Source organism: Herpailurus yagouaroundi, unplaced genomic scaffold, assembly GCF_014898765.1.
Source record: "Herpailurus yagouaroundi ecotype Mexico unplaced genomic scaffold, PumYag 216, whole genome shotgun sequence".
NCBI classification, from domain to species: domain Eukaryota; kingdom Metazoa; phylum Chordata; class Mammalia; order Carnivora; family Felidae; genus Herpailurus; species Herpailurus yagouaroundi.
The window spans coordinates 5,416,586-5,432,706 of NW_024412447.1; the positions used below are offsets into that span (position 1 = coordinate 5,416,586).

A 16,121-nucleotide genomic window follows, 5' to 3' on the forward strand; every position below is an offset into this window, starting at 1 on the left:
CCGCCCGGGGCGGCTAAAGCGACGTGTCCTTGTCCCCCGTGGGCAGCCCTAGCGCGTGCAGCCGCGGATCTCCAGGTAACTAGGGGTGGGGGATCCCGGCGGGACTGAGGGGAGAGGACCCGGGGCGGGACCGGGTGGGGGTGGGGACGGGAATCCTGGGTTGGGGGGGGGGGCATCCACGCCGTGGGACTGGGGGCTGTGGCAGGCTCTGACCACTGTCGACCTCTGACCGCAGACAGCTGCCTCATGTCCACAGCGGTTCTGGCCCCAGTGTCTTCCCTGCATGTGTGACATCCGGTGGTCAGTGTGGTGGCTGGAGTGGGTGCCTGTCCATGAGGGCAGACGCAACAGCCACAGGCAGATGACCAGCTAGAGTCCTGCCACATCTCCTGATCCACCTGCTCTGAGAAAAGTGTTAAAGGCCACCCAAACTCTGGAGGCATTCAGGGGGCAGTGAGGCTCCGGGGGCCAGAGAAAGGTCCAGGGAATCAGTGCATGTGGAGTTGGGGGGGCGGGGGCGGGACACCAGATAAAGTCTGAGGGGTCGCCATGAGGTCAAACGGGAATGGGGGAGGGGTTGGCTCAGGGCTCCATGGGTGAATGGGAAGAACCCTGGGGTCACGGTGCCCCAAGTGGTCAGCTGCCATTGGGCAGTGAGGGGGCCGCCCAGGACGGCTGCCCTGAGTGTCCACTGGGCGTCCTAAGCGCCCACCAGCCTGCCGTGTGACCACAGGGTGGCCTGTGTTCTGGATTTCAGCTCCAAGGGCCTGCCTTAGAACCGCCACCCCCTGGGACAAGCAGCCTGGAGCCATGAAGACCAAGAACCGGCCCCCCAGGCGCCGGGTGCCAGCGCAGGACCCAGAGGCCGCCGCAGGGGAACGGACCCCTGACGGGCCCCAGCAGGGTTCGGGGCTGGAGCTGGCCAAGGGTCTGCGGAGCAGGACGGTGCGGGCACAGGGGGCGCGGGCCGAGGGTGGGCGCAGGCGGCCGGGGGCCTCGGGGCCTGGTGGCCGGCGGGAGAACAGCGTCCAGCGGCGGCTGGAGAGCAATGAGCGAGAGCGGCAGCGTATGCACAAGCTGAACAACGCCTTCCAGGCGCTGCGAGAGGTCATCCCGCACGTTCGAGCCGACAAGAAGCTCTCCAAGATCGAGACGCTCACTCTGGCCAAGAACTACATCAAGTCGCTGACCTCCACCATCCTGACCATGTCCAGCGGCCGCCTCCCGGGCCTGGACGGCCCGGGCCCCAAGCTCTACCAGCATTATCAGCAGCAGGCGGCGGCTGGGGGTGCACTGGGCGCCACCGAGCCCCAGCCCGAAGGCCACCTGCAGAGGTACTCCACGCAGATCCACAGCTTCCGGGAGGGCTCCTAGCGCCTGGCCTGGGGTCCGCGGCCTGGCCCGGCCCTGCTGCCTCTGTGCCGAGAGCCCCAGATTGGTGGGGACACCCCACGTGGACGTGGCCCCAGCGGCTCCATTTTCCCCGAACGCTCAGCTGCCTCCCTGGGGCATGGCCTGGTCCCCAGGGGACAAGACCAGTTGAGTGGCCTGCTTGAGGCCCTGGCTCTGGGCAGCAGGAGGCCCGAACCTTGACCTAAGTCCCAGGACCTGCTTTTTAATTGACCAGGCTGCAGTTGACAGGCCTTTGTAACTAAATTCTCTCCAGTCCCAACTCCTTCCTGAGACAAGGGGGGGGGAGGGAGGGAGATTCCAGGAAAAGGTCCATGTGGGTAAGTTTCCACAGTTCCTGCTGAGGCCCCAGGCCCAGGAACAGTCCTCCTCCAACCTGCAATGTGGCCTCTTCGTTCAGGGTAAACTGAGGCACAGAGCAAGCAAAGGCCACGGACACAGAGTGTGGCTAAGCCGAGATGATTGAAGCGTGTAGTTCAGCGTGTGTCAGATAGAAACTCTCAAAACCCCACAAATCCTAATCCGATTACCTCAAATTAATTCTAAAGGGACGTTGGCAGGAAGAAGGACTGGGATCTTTTCCTTCCTCCTCCTGGGTGGGGCTCCTGACTGTGGAGGGTCAGGCCCCAGGGGCTGCAGCCCAGCTCTCAAGGGCTTACAGACAGATCTGGGAGAACGGCCCGGCTCTCCCTCCCTTGGCGTTTGCTGCTCGTGGTTGCATTTGTCACTGCTGTGGTTGTGTCACTGGCAGAGGGCGTTTGACAAAACTGCAGGGTGTTCTCGGGTCCTGGCTGGAGTTGGGGGCCTGCAGGGCTTTCTGGGGGAGGGATCCTGGGGTGGCAGGAGCTCCCCTCCCCCGCCTAGTGCTGCTCCTTAAAGGCGGGCCTGGGCAGTTTGGCAGCTCCTCCCCCCCCCCACTCCCCACAGTCCCGGGCCAAGCTTCCTTCTGTGACACTTCTGGCCCCGACAGGCTTTGGCGTCTCTCCTCCCTCATCCCTGTGCCCGTGGCCAATATGGGGAGGGGACGAGCAACCTTGGCTGCCACGGGCAGGAACCCCAGTGACAAAGGCTGTGGTGAGGGTAGAGCTGGCCTGGCATAGGAGGCCAGACCTCGCAGCCAGAGCTGTCCCAGAGGCCCTCAGGGGGCCGAGCCGCCTGGGGGCAGGGCCACCTCACCCCTCCCCACCTCACCCCAGCCCTGGGGGTCCCGGCCCCAGCTGCTTAATCCCCTCCCTGGCTTGGTGTCAGCATCAAGATCAGCAGGCAGCAGCCCTCAGAACAACCGTTTGGGGCTTTGGTCCTGACTTTCCAGATCAGGCCCCATGCCAGGCCCCCTGGGAGGCCTGGTCCAATGCCAGCCCCACCACCCCAGCCATCCCGCAGCACCATCAGGTGAAGACCCCCGGTACTCCTGGCTTGCCCCTCAGAGGTGGCTGCTCTGGAAGGTCAGTGGTCAGGACACCCCACTGACTGGAGCCGAGGTTGAGGACCACTTCGAGATCGGGACGGACGGGCCCCACACTCCCTGTGGGTGGTCTGCAAACCTTGTGGTTCTTATTCCAGCAGAGCCGAGGCCAGAGCAGGGGCTCCATGCACCCCTGAACTTGCTGAATGAACCAACAGACTGAGCCAAAAGCACAGGGAGGGGTGCCCTGTGGACACTCCGTCTGGGGGACTATGCCCGATGACCAAGGGTGCTGGAGGGGCTCTGTGTGGGTCACCCCCTAGCAGATGACAGCCTTCAGGGCTCCATCTGTCCCAAACTGGCACCTGCATCCCCTCTGCTTCCCAGAGGGGGTGACCTGGGCCCAGATGTCTAGTCCTTCTTCCCCTGTGGCCACGTCACAAAGGACCCTTAAAGGTTCCAGTTGCATTTTGGGGTGTTAAATATGGCGGGCAGGTGGAGGAAGGTTCTGGTGATAGGCTAGTGAGGCCTGCTGCTGAGTCTGCTCCCTTGACCTTGTCTGGGACCCCAAGCCCAGTAAGACCCTTCTGCCCGGGGAGGGCGCCCAAAGCCAGCAACCCACTGGCCCCGAGCCCTGCCAGCTGGCCTGCACCCAGGCCTCGCATCTGCCTGCAGAACAGACCTGCATGAGCTCTGGAGGCTGAGATCCCCGCAGACTGGAGCTGAGAAACCAGAACTGTGACTTCTCTGTGTGGGAAACCCTGCCTGGAACTGAGTGGCCGGTGCCCCCGCTGTGATTGTGGTGAAAATGTTCCTTAAATGACCCAAATTTGCTTTGATTTCTCCTAATGGTCCCCTTCAAAGTACTAATGAAACCAATGCTGTGTCCTAAAACAAAAAACAAAAGAAAGATTCCACCCCCGAGACTGCTAACTTTTGCCCCAGGCCGGATGGGGGAGAGGGGACTGCATTTTGATCACAACGTAGCAATAAAAAAATAGCATGTGTTTACACTCTGGTGTGAGTTTTTATTGAATAAAGAGCATCCAAGGAATCAGGATGGTTCGGTGGGGCGAGCAGGTAGACAGTGGGCACTCAGCAGGATGCGGTCGCCCTGGGGCAAGGGCAAGGTGAAAGCGGCTGCCGACAGCGGAGGGCAGGTCAGCGGAGGGCAGGTTGGCAGATCGCTGCTTGCTGCTGTAGAAGAAATCCACCAGGCCCATCCGCAGACAACCAGATGGTGACGTGTAAACAGACAGGACCACGTCCCCCAGCCCACGCTCACACCTCCTGGTCCCACATGCAGAATTCACCGCAACGCAGAGACCATCAGCTCCCTCCAGGGCCCCCGCGGGGGAGGGGACCTCAGCCGAGACCTCCTCCAAGTCAGCCTTTGGGTGACAACGCCCTGCGTGGCCAAATGGGATCCGATGCACAGCTGGCCCCTCCTGATGGAATCCCAGGGAAGGCTGGCGTTGGTTCTGTTCCCAAACCAGCAGAGGTGGGCTTGGGCTTCTAACGGCCTCCAGGCAAAGTGTCGGGTTGCAGGAGGCAAATTTGAGGCTTTGCCAGTGGGGTCATAATTGAATAAAAAGCAGCAGGAAAGCTGGTTTTCATTCAAGGAGCTTTCCTACTGGCCTGGCCGGGAAGACTCTTGCCCTGGGGTGTTGGGTTCGCGGCTGCGGCCTGCACACCCCATGTCCCTGCGGCCCCTACACAGTGTGATCAGACACAAAGGGGGCTGCCCCCAAAGCCAGCGGGGGAAAGGCTGGCTGAGGGCAGATGCCCACAGTTCTCTGCACGTGGACAGCTTCCCCCGTGCACGCCAAGGCGCCTGTGCCCACCCGGGAAAAAGATGCCCCTCCCCAGCCTTCACTCGCAAGCTGTCAACTCTTGCTGAACTTTTGAACTTAAACCGTGAGTCCGGCTTTGAGAAAAGATGACAGAATGGGGCAAAGTAGCCGCAAGACCCATAAGCCATTTTCTTGGGGTGAGGGGCAGTGCCCCTGTGCTGTCTGGGGACACCCAGGGCCTCACGGGTTCAGCTTCCCTGGAAGGCTCCAGGCTCTAGGTTCCCTTTCTGGAAAGACAGGAGGCAGAGGGGGAGAGGGACAGGCCGGAGAGGCAGGGATGAAGGGGCCCCCACCCCACTCCATGGCCCTCCTCGCAGACAGGGACACCGAGGGAGCGTCCATAAGGCTTCACATTCCTGGGCTGGTTCAGCCAGCGCCTCCGAGGTGGCTGTGACCTCGGGCCAGCTTCCCTCAAGGATCCACATCCAAGAACGGCTCAGACGGGAAGGCTCACTTATCATCCTTGATCCTTCACACCTGCATGAAGCCTCCTTCCAGGTGAGAGGAGACAACCTCAGCAGCGGACCAGGCCGGGGGCCTCCTGCGGGACGCCGGCCACCCCCGAGGGTGCGCCGGGGAGGCCCGGCTCCCCACTGCATTCGGCAGCTCTCTCCTGGGACCTGCCCCTGAGGGCTCTGGTGGCATTGGCCCGGACGGAGATGTGATCCCAGCCCCCCTGGAAGGAGAGAGCCTCGTCACCCGCGCTGCCGGGGGGCCCAGGGGAGAGCCCAGGAGATCAAGGACCCCGGAGGGGCTGGGTCCGGGGCCTCCCACCAGCCCCGGCGCCAGGTTCCAGCGCACACGGTGTGACCACACAGCCCCAGGCCAGCCTTGCTCACCCCAATGCCGTAGTCCCAGCCTTGCCCCTTGGGCTCTCGAGGCTGTACCCCTGTGCGATGGCATACGGTCCCCCGGCTCAGGCTATGGCTCCCCTGGACCTTGTTGGCGATAACCCAGACCTGGAACGCAGACCCGCTGAAGCCCGGCCCCCAGCTCCAGTGGGACTGTGGGGATGGCAACAGGGAGAGCAGAGCAAGGACCCGGAGCACCCCAAACCTGCCCTGGGCCTCGCCACCCCCACCCCAGGCACCCAGACCTGGTCCAGGGGCCCCACGGACACTTGGCGCACGTTGTTGGACACATGCTCCCAGCTGGAGCCCTGCGGGTAGCTGGGCGTCACCCCCTGGCGATACCACAGGTTTCCTGGGGAGAGAAAGGCCCAGAACGTTGGAATGGGGCCGGAGACGGAGGGGGCCGGACCACACTTCCGGGGGCTCCTGCGTCCCCAGAGAGAAAGCAGCTCAGGCCGGAGCCGGCTCTGCCCTCTCCACGCTGCCCTCCACCTGAGCCGCATGATCGTCCCGCTGTGCCGGGCTGGCACCATCGCGCTCTCTCTACGCATGAGAAACTGAGGACAAGGAATTCTTTAAACAAATACAGAGAACAGGGCCTGGGCACAAAGCCCTGGTTCCAGTCCTGACTCTGCCCTCTCTTCACCTTGCTTTGCGACAACAGCCACGGAGCAGAAAAAGGAACTGGTGAGATCCCTGTCCGAGGTGGCACAGGTAGGTGACCTCCGCCGGCCCCCAGCTGCCCGCGGGACTCCCGCGTGGCAGGCCCGAGTGGTACCCTCTAGGAGACGCTCCCAGCAGCCACGCGGCATTGCCTGGCCTCAGCCCCACGCCCTCTGCTAAGGCCCAGGCAGCCCTGACCAGCCTGCGTGGCTCGCGAGACGGACTCATTGGGAGGCTGATCTCAGGCTGATGGCCCTTCGTGGTGGCTTAGCGAGGTCTTATGTCAGGGACCCGGGGCTGGTGAGGGTCTCATCCCACTGCAGTAGCTCAGGGAACCCCTAATCTCCCCTGGTGGTCGCTGAGGATCAGAAACAACTTGCCGTTTTCATCCAAGGCATACACTGACGTCTGCCCCACAGACACCTGCTTCAGTCTCTGCTTGGGGGGGGACGGGATGTGGTACCAGCAGTCACCTGCAGCGAGCGCGAGGTCGGACTCAGGATGTAGTTGGGAGACTCCGATCCTGCCCACGAGCTCATAGACCGTGTGACCCCACCCCCTGCGGCTCACAGGGTCAAGGCAGGCGTGGCTGGCCTCCGTCCCCAGGCCAGCCAGGTCACACACGTGTGACGGGCCTGGCGTGAGCTGAGGGCCAATAGAGCGAGCGCCCCAGCATCCCACTCCGCCCAGGGCCCTCGGAGCCTGTGGCGGCTTCCAGACCGTGGGGTCCAAGGGGCCCATCTCAGAGCAGGGACACCAAGGAGCCCAGCCTGGCATGTGGTGGCCAGCCTGTCCCGGGGCCACCACGCACAACCACCACACAGGCCCCCTGTCCTCGTGTGGATGGCAGCAACGTGCAGGTTGCCACCCCTCTGTAGGACCGCCTCGGGGCCGGCTTCCTCCATGCCAGACACTGTCTAGACAGCCAGCCAAGAGCAAGCCAGCCTGGCCTGCGCTCCCAGGGGGTCCCCTGAGTAGTCCCCTGTGCAGGGGGATGCAGGGCTGTCCTGAAGGGCAGGATGCGTGAAGAGCCCACAACCAGCAATGGCCGGGGAACGGGGCTGAGGCTGGTGAAGGGCAGCTGTGAGGGACTGTCCCACCCCCTGGGCGAGAGTCCCCATCTGTCCTGGGAGGAGGGGGCATGGCCTCTGGTGACAGTCCTGGCTTGGCCCCCGCACCTGGTCCCCAGGCAGCACTCAGTTGAACTGAACGTTAGGGGACCCATCTTTCTTCCCCCGGAATCGCAGGCACACGCGGCCTCACCCCGACCAAACCCTGGCCGCCTCTCGTCCCCACGCACAACCGGTGGGGATCATTCTAGGGGGACAGCACTCACCGGCCGGCTGCGCAGGGGACACGGAGCCCCGGTAGAAGGCGGAGCCATCCCTGGCCACGGCCCACACCTGGTGGCAGGCCCCGATGGAGACAGAAGTGAAAGGCTGGTCAGTGCCCACGTGCAGCCAGGAGGAGCCCTGGAGATGGGAGCCAGAGGGGACACTGAGGGCTGCCCGGGCCTAACCTCTGCCCCTCCCCCCTGCCCAAGGTCCCAGGTGAACTGGCAGCTCCTCAGGCCAACCTCAGCCTCAGCTCCCACTGCCCAGGGAACCTAGTGACCCCTAGGGCCACATCCTGGGGCCGCCGGTCCCCGGGACTGTCCTGGGCAGGCCCCTGGAGGCCCGAGCCCAGCCGGACTTTGGTCCAGAGTTCTATTTTGCGAAGAATCCGCCAGAACCCCCAGAAGGGCCCAAGGGCTGGCAGGTGAGGCAGGGTGCTCACCGCGGGGTTGAGCTCAGACACACCCAGACGACACAGCACATCCCCCTTGTCACTGATGGCCCAGAGGGCGATGCTGTGCCCACTTCTGTTGGTGCCTGGGCTCTCCGGGATGATGGACACATCCGCAAGGGCAAGAGGGCCCACCTCCAGCCAAGGCCCACTGGTCACCAGCTTGCACTTTCTGCAGTGGGAGACGTCAGAGCCCCGGGTCTGATGCTGCAGGAAGCTCCCCTTCTGCCCGCCCGGCCTCTGGGGCCCCTGAGGGGAGGGCCGCGACCACCCCCAGGGCCCACATGGGCACCCCTTTCCGCTGGGCAGGATTGAGGGGCCTGGAGAGGCCCCGCCCCACCCTGCCCTGCCCCCAGCCAGGCCTCCCATCCCCGACCTGCCTGTCCTGCTGGGCGCAGAATCTGCCAGTGACATTTCTCTTGTTTGTTCTTGAAAACAAACTCTTCAGAAACCAGAGAGCAGTTGGGAGCCCAAGGGCATTTCCTGGGCTGACATTTACTTTGATTCTGTTTCCCTCCCACCCTCTCTCTCCCTGGCCGCGGCTTTTCTTCCCAGGGGACTACTGAGGGGGGGACCCGTAGGCGGGGACGAGGCCACGCCTCCCAGTTACCACTTTACCTAGCCCAGCACCTTCTCCTCACAAAATCCTTCATGGTTTTGTACCCGTGGTACGAGCTGCAAGAGGAAGAAGCCCAAATCAAGACCACGTTGTGCAAGTTTCCAGAAAGTGACAATACCGCACACACACACACACACACACACACACGTTCTTTTTCCGCCAGTTAAAGGGCGGAGCCTGTGAGCCACGGCGTGAGCTCAACAGGCAGCAGGTATCACAGGACACGAGGCTGATCCGTCAGACGCCTCCAGCTTGGCTGGGGTCTCTGGGGTTCAGGTCTCCCTGGGGTCAAGGTCCACGGGCCAGGATGTGGCACCTGCCGGACCAGGGGGCTCTGAGTCCTCACCACTGGGCCCACCAGAGCCCTTCTGGGGAACAGACGAGCTGAGGCCAAGAGGAGGGTCAGTCCAGGAGGCTCAGATGTGGCTGGAGGGGATGCCTGCGGGTTCGCCTGCCCCTGATGCCTGCCTGGTCGGCCCCGAGCCTGGTCCCGCTCAGAAGCCCTGGCTTGGGCTCCCACTGCTCCACCTTCCACTTGGATGTGACTTGGGCACCGCAAAGGGCCTGCCGCCCACCAGTGCCATGTACCCACCGGCCACCAGGCACCCCCCTCCCCACGCCCCCGCTTTGCAGACTTGTCATCCACATCTCCCTTTGCCTCTCAGGACCGCACTGGCCTCACTCCACCCTTTGTTCAAGCTGCCCCTTCACCCGATACCTTCCTCCTGCCACCCCCACCCATCACCGGGTCCCTGGCTGGCCCTCCCGGAACGGACGAGCTGGGGGCTTAGGGAGCCAGGACGGCCCTCTCTGAGTCTATCTGCAGAACCAAGTGACCGGCCCCAAACCCTGCTGGCAGCTGAGGGGGGCATCCAGGGGTCTGCTCCTCGGCCATGCCCTGGGGCTTGTGGGGGGCCGGAGTGACCCAGGACAGCAGGGCAGGGATGCTGCGTGGCAGAGAGACGCTTACGCAGGGAAGTCACTGGCATACTGCCAGCCCTCCTGGTCGGTGCCCCCAGGAACGCTGAAGTCCACAGCCCAGTCAGAAACCTGAGGGGAGAGGCGGGTCAGCACAGGCGGCCCCTGGCCCTGGCCCCGGCCCCGGCCCCGGCCCCGGCCCGGAGCTCACCCAGCTCCACTGCAGGGACGGGGGCTTCGTGCTGGCCTTGGTGCGTTCCTGCAGCCCCGAGGCGTCGCTCCACATGTACCGGTCAGTGGGCAGACCCCTGTGTGGACAACAGGCGTGGTGGGGTCACATGAAGAGGAGAGAACGGCCAGCACCAGCTGGTGGCAGACAAGATGGGAGCTCCTGGGACATCTGCGTCGGAAGGGGTGAGGGGCAAAAACAGGGCTGCCCCAGGGCAGGATCTGCCCGAGGGCTGCGGTGCACTGTGGTCTGGGAGCCCACGTCTTCCCCCAAGAGATGTCACAGCCCCAGTACCTGTGAGCGAGAGGTGATCAAGTTGGCATGAGGTCACTAGGGTGGGCCCTAAACCAATATGACAGTGTCCTTACTGAGGTCAAACTTCCCGAATTGGGAAGGTGATGTGAACACAGCAGGGACATTACCACAAACCAAGGGATGCCCATGGCTCCAGGCTGGGAGGCTGGGAGCAGATCTTCCCTTGAGGCCCCCGGGATTAAGTGGCCCTGCCCGCACCTTGATTCCAGACCGCCCCCGCCAGCCTCCAGAACTGGGGGAGAGTCAACGTCCACTGTTTAAACTGCCCAGCGTGTCGTGCTTGGTGACGGCAGCTGAGCCGACCCAGACAGAGTGACAAGGGCACACGGTGGTGTCAGGCAGCTGGCCGTGAGGCTCAGGGGGCGGGAGCCATGGCCCTCAGTGCGCATGGTGCCGCCCCGTCCCGCTTCCTAAGGACCGAGGAGGAAGGGGGGACGCTACCCACAGCCCATGCGGAGGTTTCCAGGACGTATTTGGGCCACGGGTATCAACTGCCTTAGAAAAAGCTCACGCCCCGGTTTGCTGGGGTGGACAGAGAAACTCCCAAGTATTTACACACAAGGAAATCCCTCGAGCCGCTTGTACAACGCCGTGAGGTCACGCACGATCTACCTGTCCGAGGCCGAGCGGAGGGTAGATGAGCTGGGTCGCCCTTGGGTATTGATCGGTGGGGCCATCACCGTCTTTACGTTCCCGCCGAGACTGTGGCTGAGGCTTACCTGCTGGAGTAGCCGGTGACGGGGTTCCAGCGCTGGTTCTCGTAGATGTAGACGCATTTCACGTCTGACTGTGTGTAGATGTTGCTGGTGCTGCTGGCCAGGCCTGGGGGGAGAGGAGGCTGACGGATGGGGACTCAGGCTTCCGTCAGAAGCACTGAAAGGGGCAGAGGAAGGACGGGGAGGGCCAGCAGAGAGGGGCTCACCGGGCTGCGGAGCGGATGTCCCAGGGGCTGGCCTGGGTTTCTCTCCCCATTATTCTGGGCTGTACACCCTCCAGGAGAACAGCGTGAGGCGCACTCAACCTCCCGCCCATGCCACCTTCTAGCTCTGGTCTTGGTCCCCCCCTTCTCTCCCTGTCTTCCCACTTAACCAGGCACCAGGCAGGTGGGGGGCCCCACCAGCTCCTTCTTTACTAAGACTCACATAATGTCTGCGAACCCCAATTTCCTCATTTGTAAAAGTGGGGACAAACGTGAATTTCTGCCTCACAAATCAGGGTGCTGTTAAGCCTGGGAATGTGAAACTCCTGTGGTCTCAGTGGACCACAGCTGCTTCTACGGGACTGGCCACCTCTCACTTCAGGGCATGCGGGCTGTGGCATGGAATTTTCCACCTGAGGGTTTGCGACCCGCCTCGTCTCCCAGAACCAGACACAAGGCCCTTGCTTCCCAGAACTGGGGTGGGGGCGGGCAATAGGAGTTCAGCAAGCTCTCATGCCCTAAGGCACGACCCACCCATTCAGGGGCTAGAATTCTGAGACCCAGGCCCCAGGGCTGCCCCCAGTGTACCCTGAGGCCTCGTCTGTGAAATGAGGGGTGAAGGTAGCTGCCTTTCTAGAACCTTCAAGGACCCCGGCTCAACTGTGGGTGCAGGACCGAGGCAAGGTCTGGTCTTCAGCTCTCACACCTCATGGGTTGGCCACGGGACCATCCTTTGTGGAAGCTGGTGGCCGTGGTAAAGGTCACCCGTCAGCCAGCCGCCAGCGGAGAGTCAACACCGGGACAGTGGCTCCGGTGTGGGGTGGGGAAGCCAGATGGGCGGGGAGGGGACGGGCCGGGAAGGCCCGGGGAGTTGGCCACCCTCACCTTGGAAGCAGCCGCCGCCGCCCGTGTAGACCCAGGCCGTGTGGTCGTAGCCGATGCCCCACACCACACCCTGGCCGTTGGCTTCCACCACCCGTAGGTGACCTCCCATCTGACGCCAGAACCTGGGAGCGAGGGGAGAGGGCAGGGAGAAGCGTGTCCCGGTGGCCTTGGCAGCCTCCTCCCCCTGCAGCTGTTTGCTCGGTCGCCTGCCTCGAATATCCCGTTTTTATTCATCTTCAATCCCCAAGTGGTGGACTTCCTGAGGGACGACGGCACCTGCCTGGTTTCCATTCGGTAGCGATCAGAGGTAACTCAGCCCGAGTCAGTGGGGCGGGGACCAAGCCAGCAGCCCTCACGTGACATGCCCCCTGGGGGCCTGGGACGGACATCTCACGGCAGAAAGCAGGGTCATCTCATCAGGATGAGCCACGACACGGGCCAGCACACTGAGGTAACAGTGCAGCCTCCCGGGTGGGCAAGGTACAGGCTGCTACCTGGGTCACCCTCCTGTGGGTCCATGTCCTGCTACTGTCACTGGAGGCAGTGTGACTTGTTCCTCCGGGTGCAACACACAGGGCCTCTAAGAACGGAGGACCAAAGGTGGACAGACTCGTCCACTCTCCCCTCTCGAGCAGGGCCTCCTGGCCTCACCTACATTGGGCTCGGGGCCACCTAGAGGGGGCCCTAGGTCAGTGCGGGGAGCTAGGTACCCCCTGCTTCCCCACCTCAAATTCCAGGTGCCCCAGAACGGTGCCACCACCGCCCCCCCCCCCCCCCCGTGGACGACCTGGTTCCGTCTCCTGGTTTTGAATGCCACCTACAGAGCCACCTCGCTCCCGGCCCCCAACACCTGCCTGAGCCCTGCCAAGTTTCCAGTCCCCCTCAGGGTCCTCGAACAGGCCCAGGAAGACTGGAGACCTGGAAGCCAGACTGCGGTTCCCGCCCCGGTGGGCGGTGGGCGGTGGGAGGCGAGGCCAGGGTGCAGCTGACTGACTCACATCTGGTCGCAGGGCAGCACGTGCTCGGGGGCCTCCAGGTTCGGGCTGGGCTCGCTCACGAAGATGTCCCCCTTGCAGGTGATGGACCAGATGGCCTGTGGGGAGGGGCGGCCGTGGACCCTCCGGCTCTCACAGCAGGACAGGTTAAGCAGGGCAAGCTGGTGTGGGGAGACGGTGGGTCACTGTTGGGAGGGGGGCGGCCGGCAGGCCGAGGCCAGGCTTCCCCGAGACCGCTGCCCGCTGAGCCCGGACCATCGTCCGTGGAACCACTCACCCAGTCGTTCATGTCCTGCTCGGTGGCGGCAGCCAGACGCACAGGCCACCTCTGCCGGGTCCTCTCGGGGGTGTAAAGGGCGAAGGAGTGCTTGGTCTCATTGAGCACGGGGACCAACACGGTCACCTCATTGAGGAACACATGGATGTACTGTTCACAGAGGGTGGAAGGCGGGGCTGTCACCAGGGCACGGTGGCCCCGTGGGGCTGGGGGCACAGCGGACCTTCGGGCGGAGCCCCTGCCGCGGCGGACGGACCGGGGTGGTCTGGGTCACGGGTCACCCCTGATTCCACAGAGCCGGTCCCAGAGGCCCCCGGGGCCTGTGGGGTTTTAGCGGTGGGCTCTGGGACCAAGCAAGTTCTGCACGGAGGCCTAGTTCACGAGCAACCACATTAGTTACATTCTCCATGCTCACAGGACCACCCTCGGCCCTGGCTGACTGGGTTCAAACCCCAGTCCTCGGAGGGCTGAGCGGCTCCACCTCTGAGGCTGATTTCTCCTCTGAAATGCCAGGGGCTGCTGGCGGCTCAGTGAGGCTGCAGCAGGGGGGGCCTCCACGCCTGCCCCCCACTGCCGGGGCTGCTGTCACCACGGGCTGGACACGCCCCCCCCCCCCCCAGCCGAGCACCTGGGGGGCCTGGGTCCCGGTCCCCGGTGTGCCCTTCTCACGGGACCCCCCACGCACCTTCTTCTCCTCGTGGACCACATAGTAGATGAAAAGGATGCTGTCCCGAGCCCCGTCGAGCCCCGTGAACTGCTCCAGGGCCACGCGGACGTCCACCCACTTGTGAGGCTTCCAGTCACACCACCACTGCAGGGCCCCCGTCTTCACCCACACCGACTGCGGCACGGGCCCCCAGCGCACGGGACAGAGTCACAAGCGGGCCCCGCGTGCACCCAGCTCCCCGACCTCCCGCAGTGACGGAGATGGTGCTCTCGTACACCTGACAGGTGCCGAGCCCACAAGCCAGGGTCGTCTATGCACAACCTCCTCGTTCTCAAACAGCCTGTGGGGGGGGGGGGCAGTGGCAGCGGGCACTGTTACCCCACGCTCTAGACGGGGAAGCTGAGGCTCGGGAAGGTGCTGTGCCTGACCCAGTGTCACAAAGCTTGCCGACTGCCCACCTGCTCACCTGCTCCACCGCCTGCTCGTAGTGCCGGAAGTTCTCCAGCTCCCGCTTGGTCCTTTCCGTGAGCTGCTGGAAGATCTGCTTCCGCCAGGCGGCGGTCTGCGCCGGCGTGATGGGCAGGGACAGCGTCTGCATCGAGGGGGACAGGCCTGCAGGCCAGCGGAGCCTCAGAGCCAGGGCTTCTGTTTTTGTTTTTAACCAGCCTTTTCTGGCTGGAGAGCTATGAGCTCTGTAAAATGCCCCACAAGGGCGTGTGGGGGGGCTCGGTCGCTTGGGCGTCCCACCCTTGATTTCGGCTCAGGTCATGATCCCAGGGTTGTGGGACCGAGCCCCGCCTGTAAAAGGCCACCACTGCCAGGGCAGGGAGAGGGGAAGGGGCGCCCCACCCTGCCGGTCTCCGAAAGCTGCTGACAGGCTGGCTGGACCAGAGGGGGCGTCCAGGCAGGACATCGGGTCGGCTCCCCCAGCACAGAGCACCCTCTGGGGCGCTCGGCCCCCGGACACCTGTGCTCACCCGACTGGACGGTGAACCACTTGAGCACGGTGTGGGCCTCCACGGCGCAGTCTCCTCCTGACACCCAGGCCCAGAGGGGGTGGTCGTCAGCCCCGTAGGGCTCCTCCAAGCCCAGCGGGAGGAGCCCCAGCGAGGAGAGGCCAGTGGTCTCTGGAAAGCCAGCAGCCGAGCGGCTGGGTGCTCTCCTGGGCTCCTTCAGGTCAATATTGGTCCAGGGCAGTTCGGCCAGGGTGGAGGCCGGGCCAGGGCAAGGCTCAAGCCCCGGGGTCTGAATGGCAGGGCCAGCGACCTCCTCCTCGCTGGGCTCTGTGGTCCTGCCGGTGCCTGAGCCTGGGGCCAAGCTGTCCCTGGGCTTCCCGGGACTGTCTCCAGACTCTGCAGGGCCAGGCCGGTCTGGACCTGGTCTCTCGGCTTCTGAGGAGGCGTCCGTGTCGCTCGGTGCACAGGACTCACCACTGCCCCTCACCTCGTCGCCGAAGAAGCAGCCGGCACTGGGAACAAAAAGGGCAGACCCGTGACCCCTTCGAGGGAGGAACACGCGCTGCCGTGGGCAGGCCTGGCTCGTTCGCCGTGACCCCGGGCGAGCCACAGCCACGCCACCACGCGCCACACACGAACAGCTACCTCCCACGGAACTGGAGCAGCCAGGTCACATCCCAGGTCGATCAAATCATTGGCAGTCCTATTATTTTCTCACTGTGGCAAAGGACCTGTGACAGAATACTGACCGTCTCAAATGATGCGGCATGCAATCCACGTGCAATGTCGTGCGACCACGACTACCTAGTGCCAGAACTCTGTCGCCACCCCCACACGGAAGGCCCGTACCCATTAAGGAGCCACACTCCATACTCCTCTTTCCCTGCCCAAACCTCCAGGTTTAGGTAGAAACGGTATCATACAACATGCGATCTTTTGCGACTGGCCTCTCTCGCTTAGCACGATGATGTCACCGCTCACCCGTGTCGCGGCACAAATCAGTACCACATCCCTCTTACTGCTGAAAAATATCCTGCTGTAGGGATAGGCCACATCTTATTCCTTTATTCGTGGATGGACTTTGGAGTTGTTTTCACCTTTCTGCTGTCCCGAATAACGCTTCTATAAACATTCACATCCAAATTCTTGTTTGAACCGTTTCCAGTTCTTCTGGGTGTATGTCGAGGAGGGCGAGTGCTGGGCCACACGGGAATTCTAGCTTTAACTTCTTGAGCAACTGCCAGACTATTTTCCAAAGCAGCCACACCATTCTCTCCACATCTTGTCAACACCTGTTACCCCTTTCTTTTTTGACTGTAGCCCTCCTGGTGGGTGGGAAGGGGCATCTCACTTTGGGTTCTGATTTGCATTTCC

The 16,121-nt window shown here is 63.4% G+C and overlaps 2 protein-coding genes across 2 annotated transcripts in view; one reads left to right on the forward strand and one right to left on the reverse strand.

The window, feature by feature from the left end:
- Positions 1-3,828, forward strand: BHLHA15 (basic helix-loop-helix family member a15). The gene is made up of 2 exons (XM_040455871.1): positions 1-75; positions 758-3,828. The coding sequence occupies exon 2, from the start codon at positions 811-813 to the stop codon at positions 1,372-1,374; it is 564 nt and encodes a 187-aa protein (XP_040311805.1). The 5' UTR covers positions 1-75; positions 758-810; the 3' UTR covers positions 1,375-3,828.
- The window catches only part of TECPR1 (tectonin beta-propeller repeat containing 1), a 25,551-nt gene continuing 13,252 nt past the window's right edge, over positions 3,823-16,121 (reverse strand). Inside the window, exons 10-25 of the mRNA XM_040455870.1 lie at positions 14,769-15,259; positions 14,258-14,403; positions 13,810-13,965; positions 13,125-13,274; positions 12,851-13,008; positions 11,853-11,974; positions 10,768-10,870; positions 9,716-9,812; positions 9,557-9,636; positions 8,586-8,642; positions 7,959-8,139; positions 7,519-7,654; positions 6,563-6,655; positions 5,765-5,871; positions 5,508-5,627; positions 3,823-5,344 (exon numbers count right to left, since the gene is read on the reverse strand). Of these exons, the coding sequence (XP_040311804.1) occupies positions 5,183-5,344; positions 5,508-5,627; positions 5,765-5,871; positions 6,563-6,655; positions 7,519-7,654; positions 7,959-8,139; positions 8,586-8,642; positions 9,557-9,636; positions 9,716-9,812; positions 10,768-10,870; positions 11,853-11,974; positions 12,851-13,008; positions 13,125-13,274; positions 13,810-13,965; positions 14,258-14,403; positions 14,769-15,259 (2,359 nt within the window). The 3' untranslated portion in view covers positions 3,823-5,182. The remainder of the gene's footprint in view (positions 5,345-5,507; positions 5,628-5,764; positions 5,872-6,562; positions 6,656-7,518; positions 7,655-7,958; positions 8,140-8,585; positions 8,643-9,556; positions 9,637-9,715; positions 9,813-10,767; positions 10,871-11,852; positions 11,975-12,850; positions 13,009-13,124; positions 13,275-13,809; positions 13,966-14,257; positions 14,404-14,768; positions 15,260-16,121) is intronic.

Excerpts from the sequence above, each read along its gene's own strand:
- BHLHA15 (XM_040455871.1), top strand. The coding sequence starts at position 811 with ATGAAGACCAAGAACCGGCCCCCCAGGCGCCGGGTGCCAGCGCAGGAC.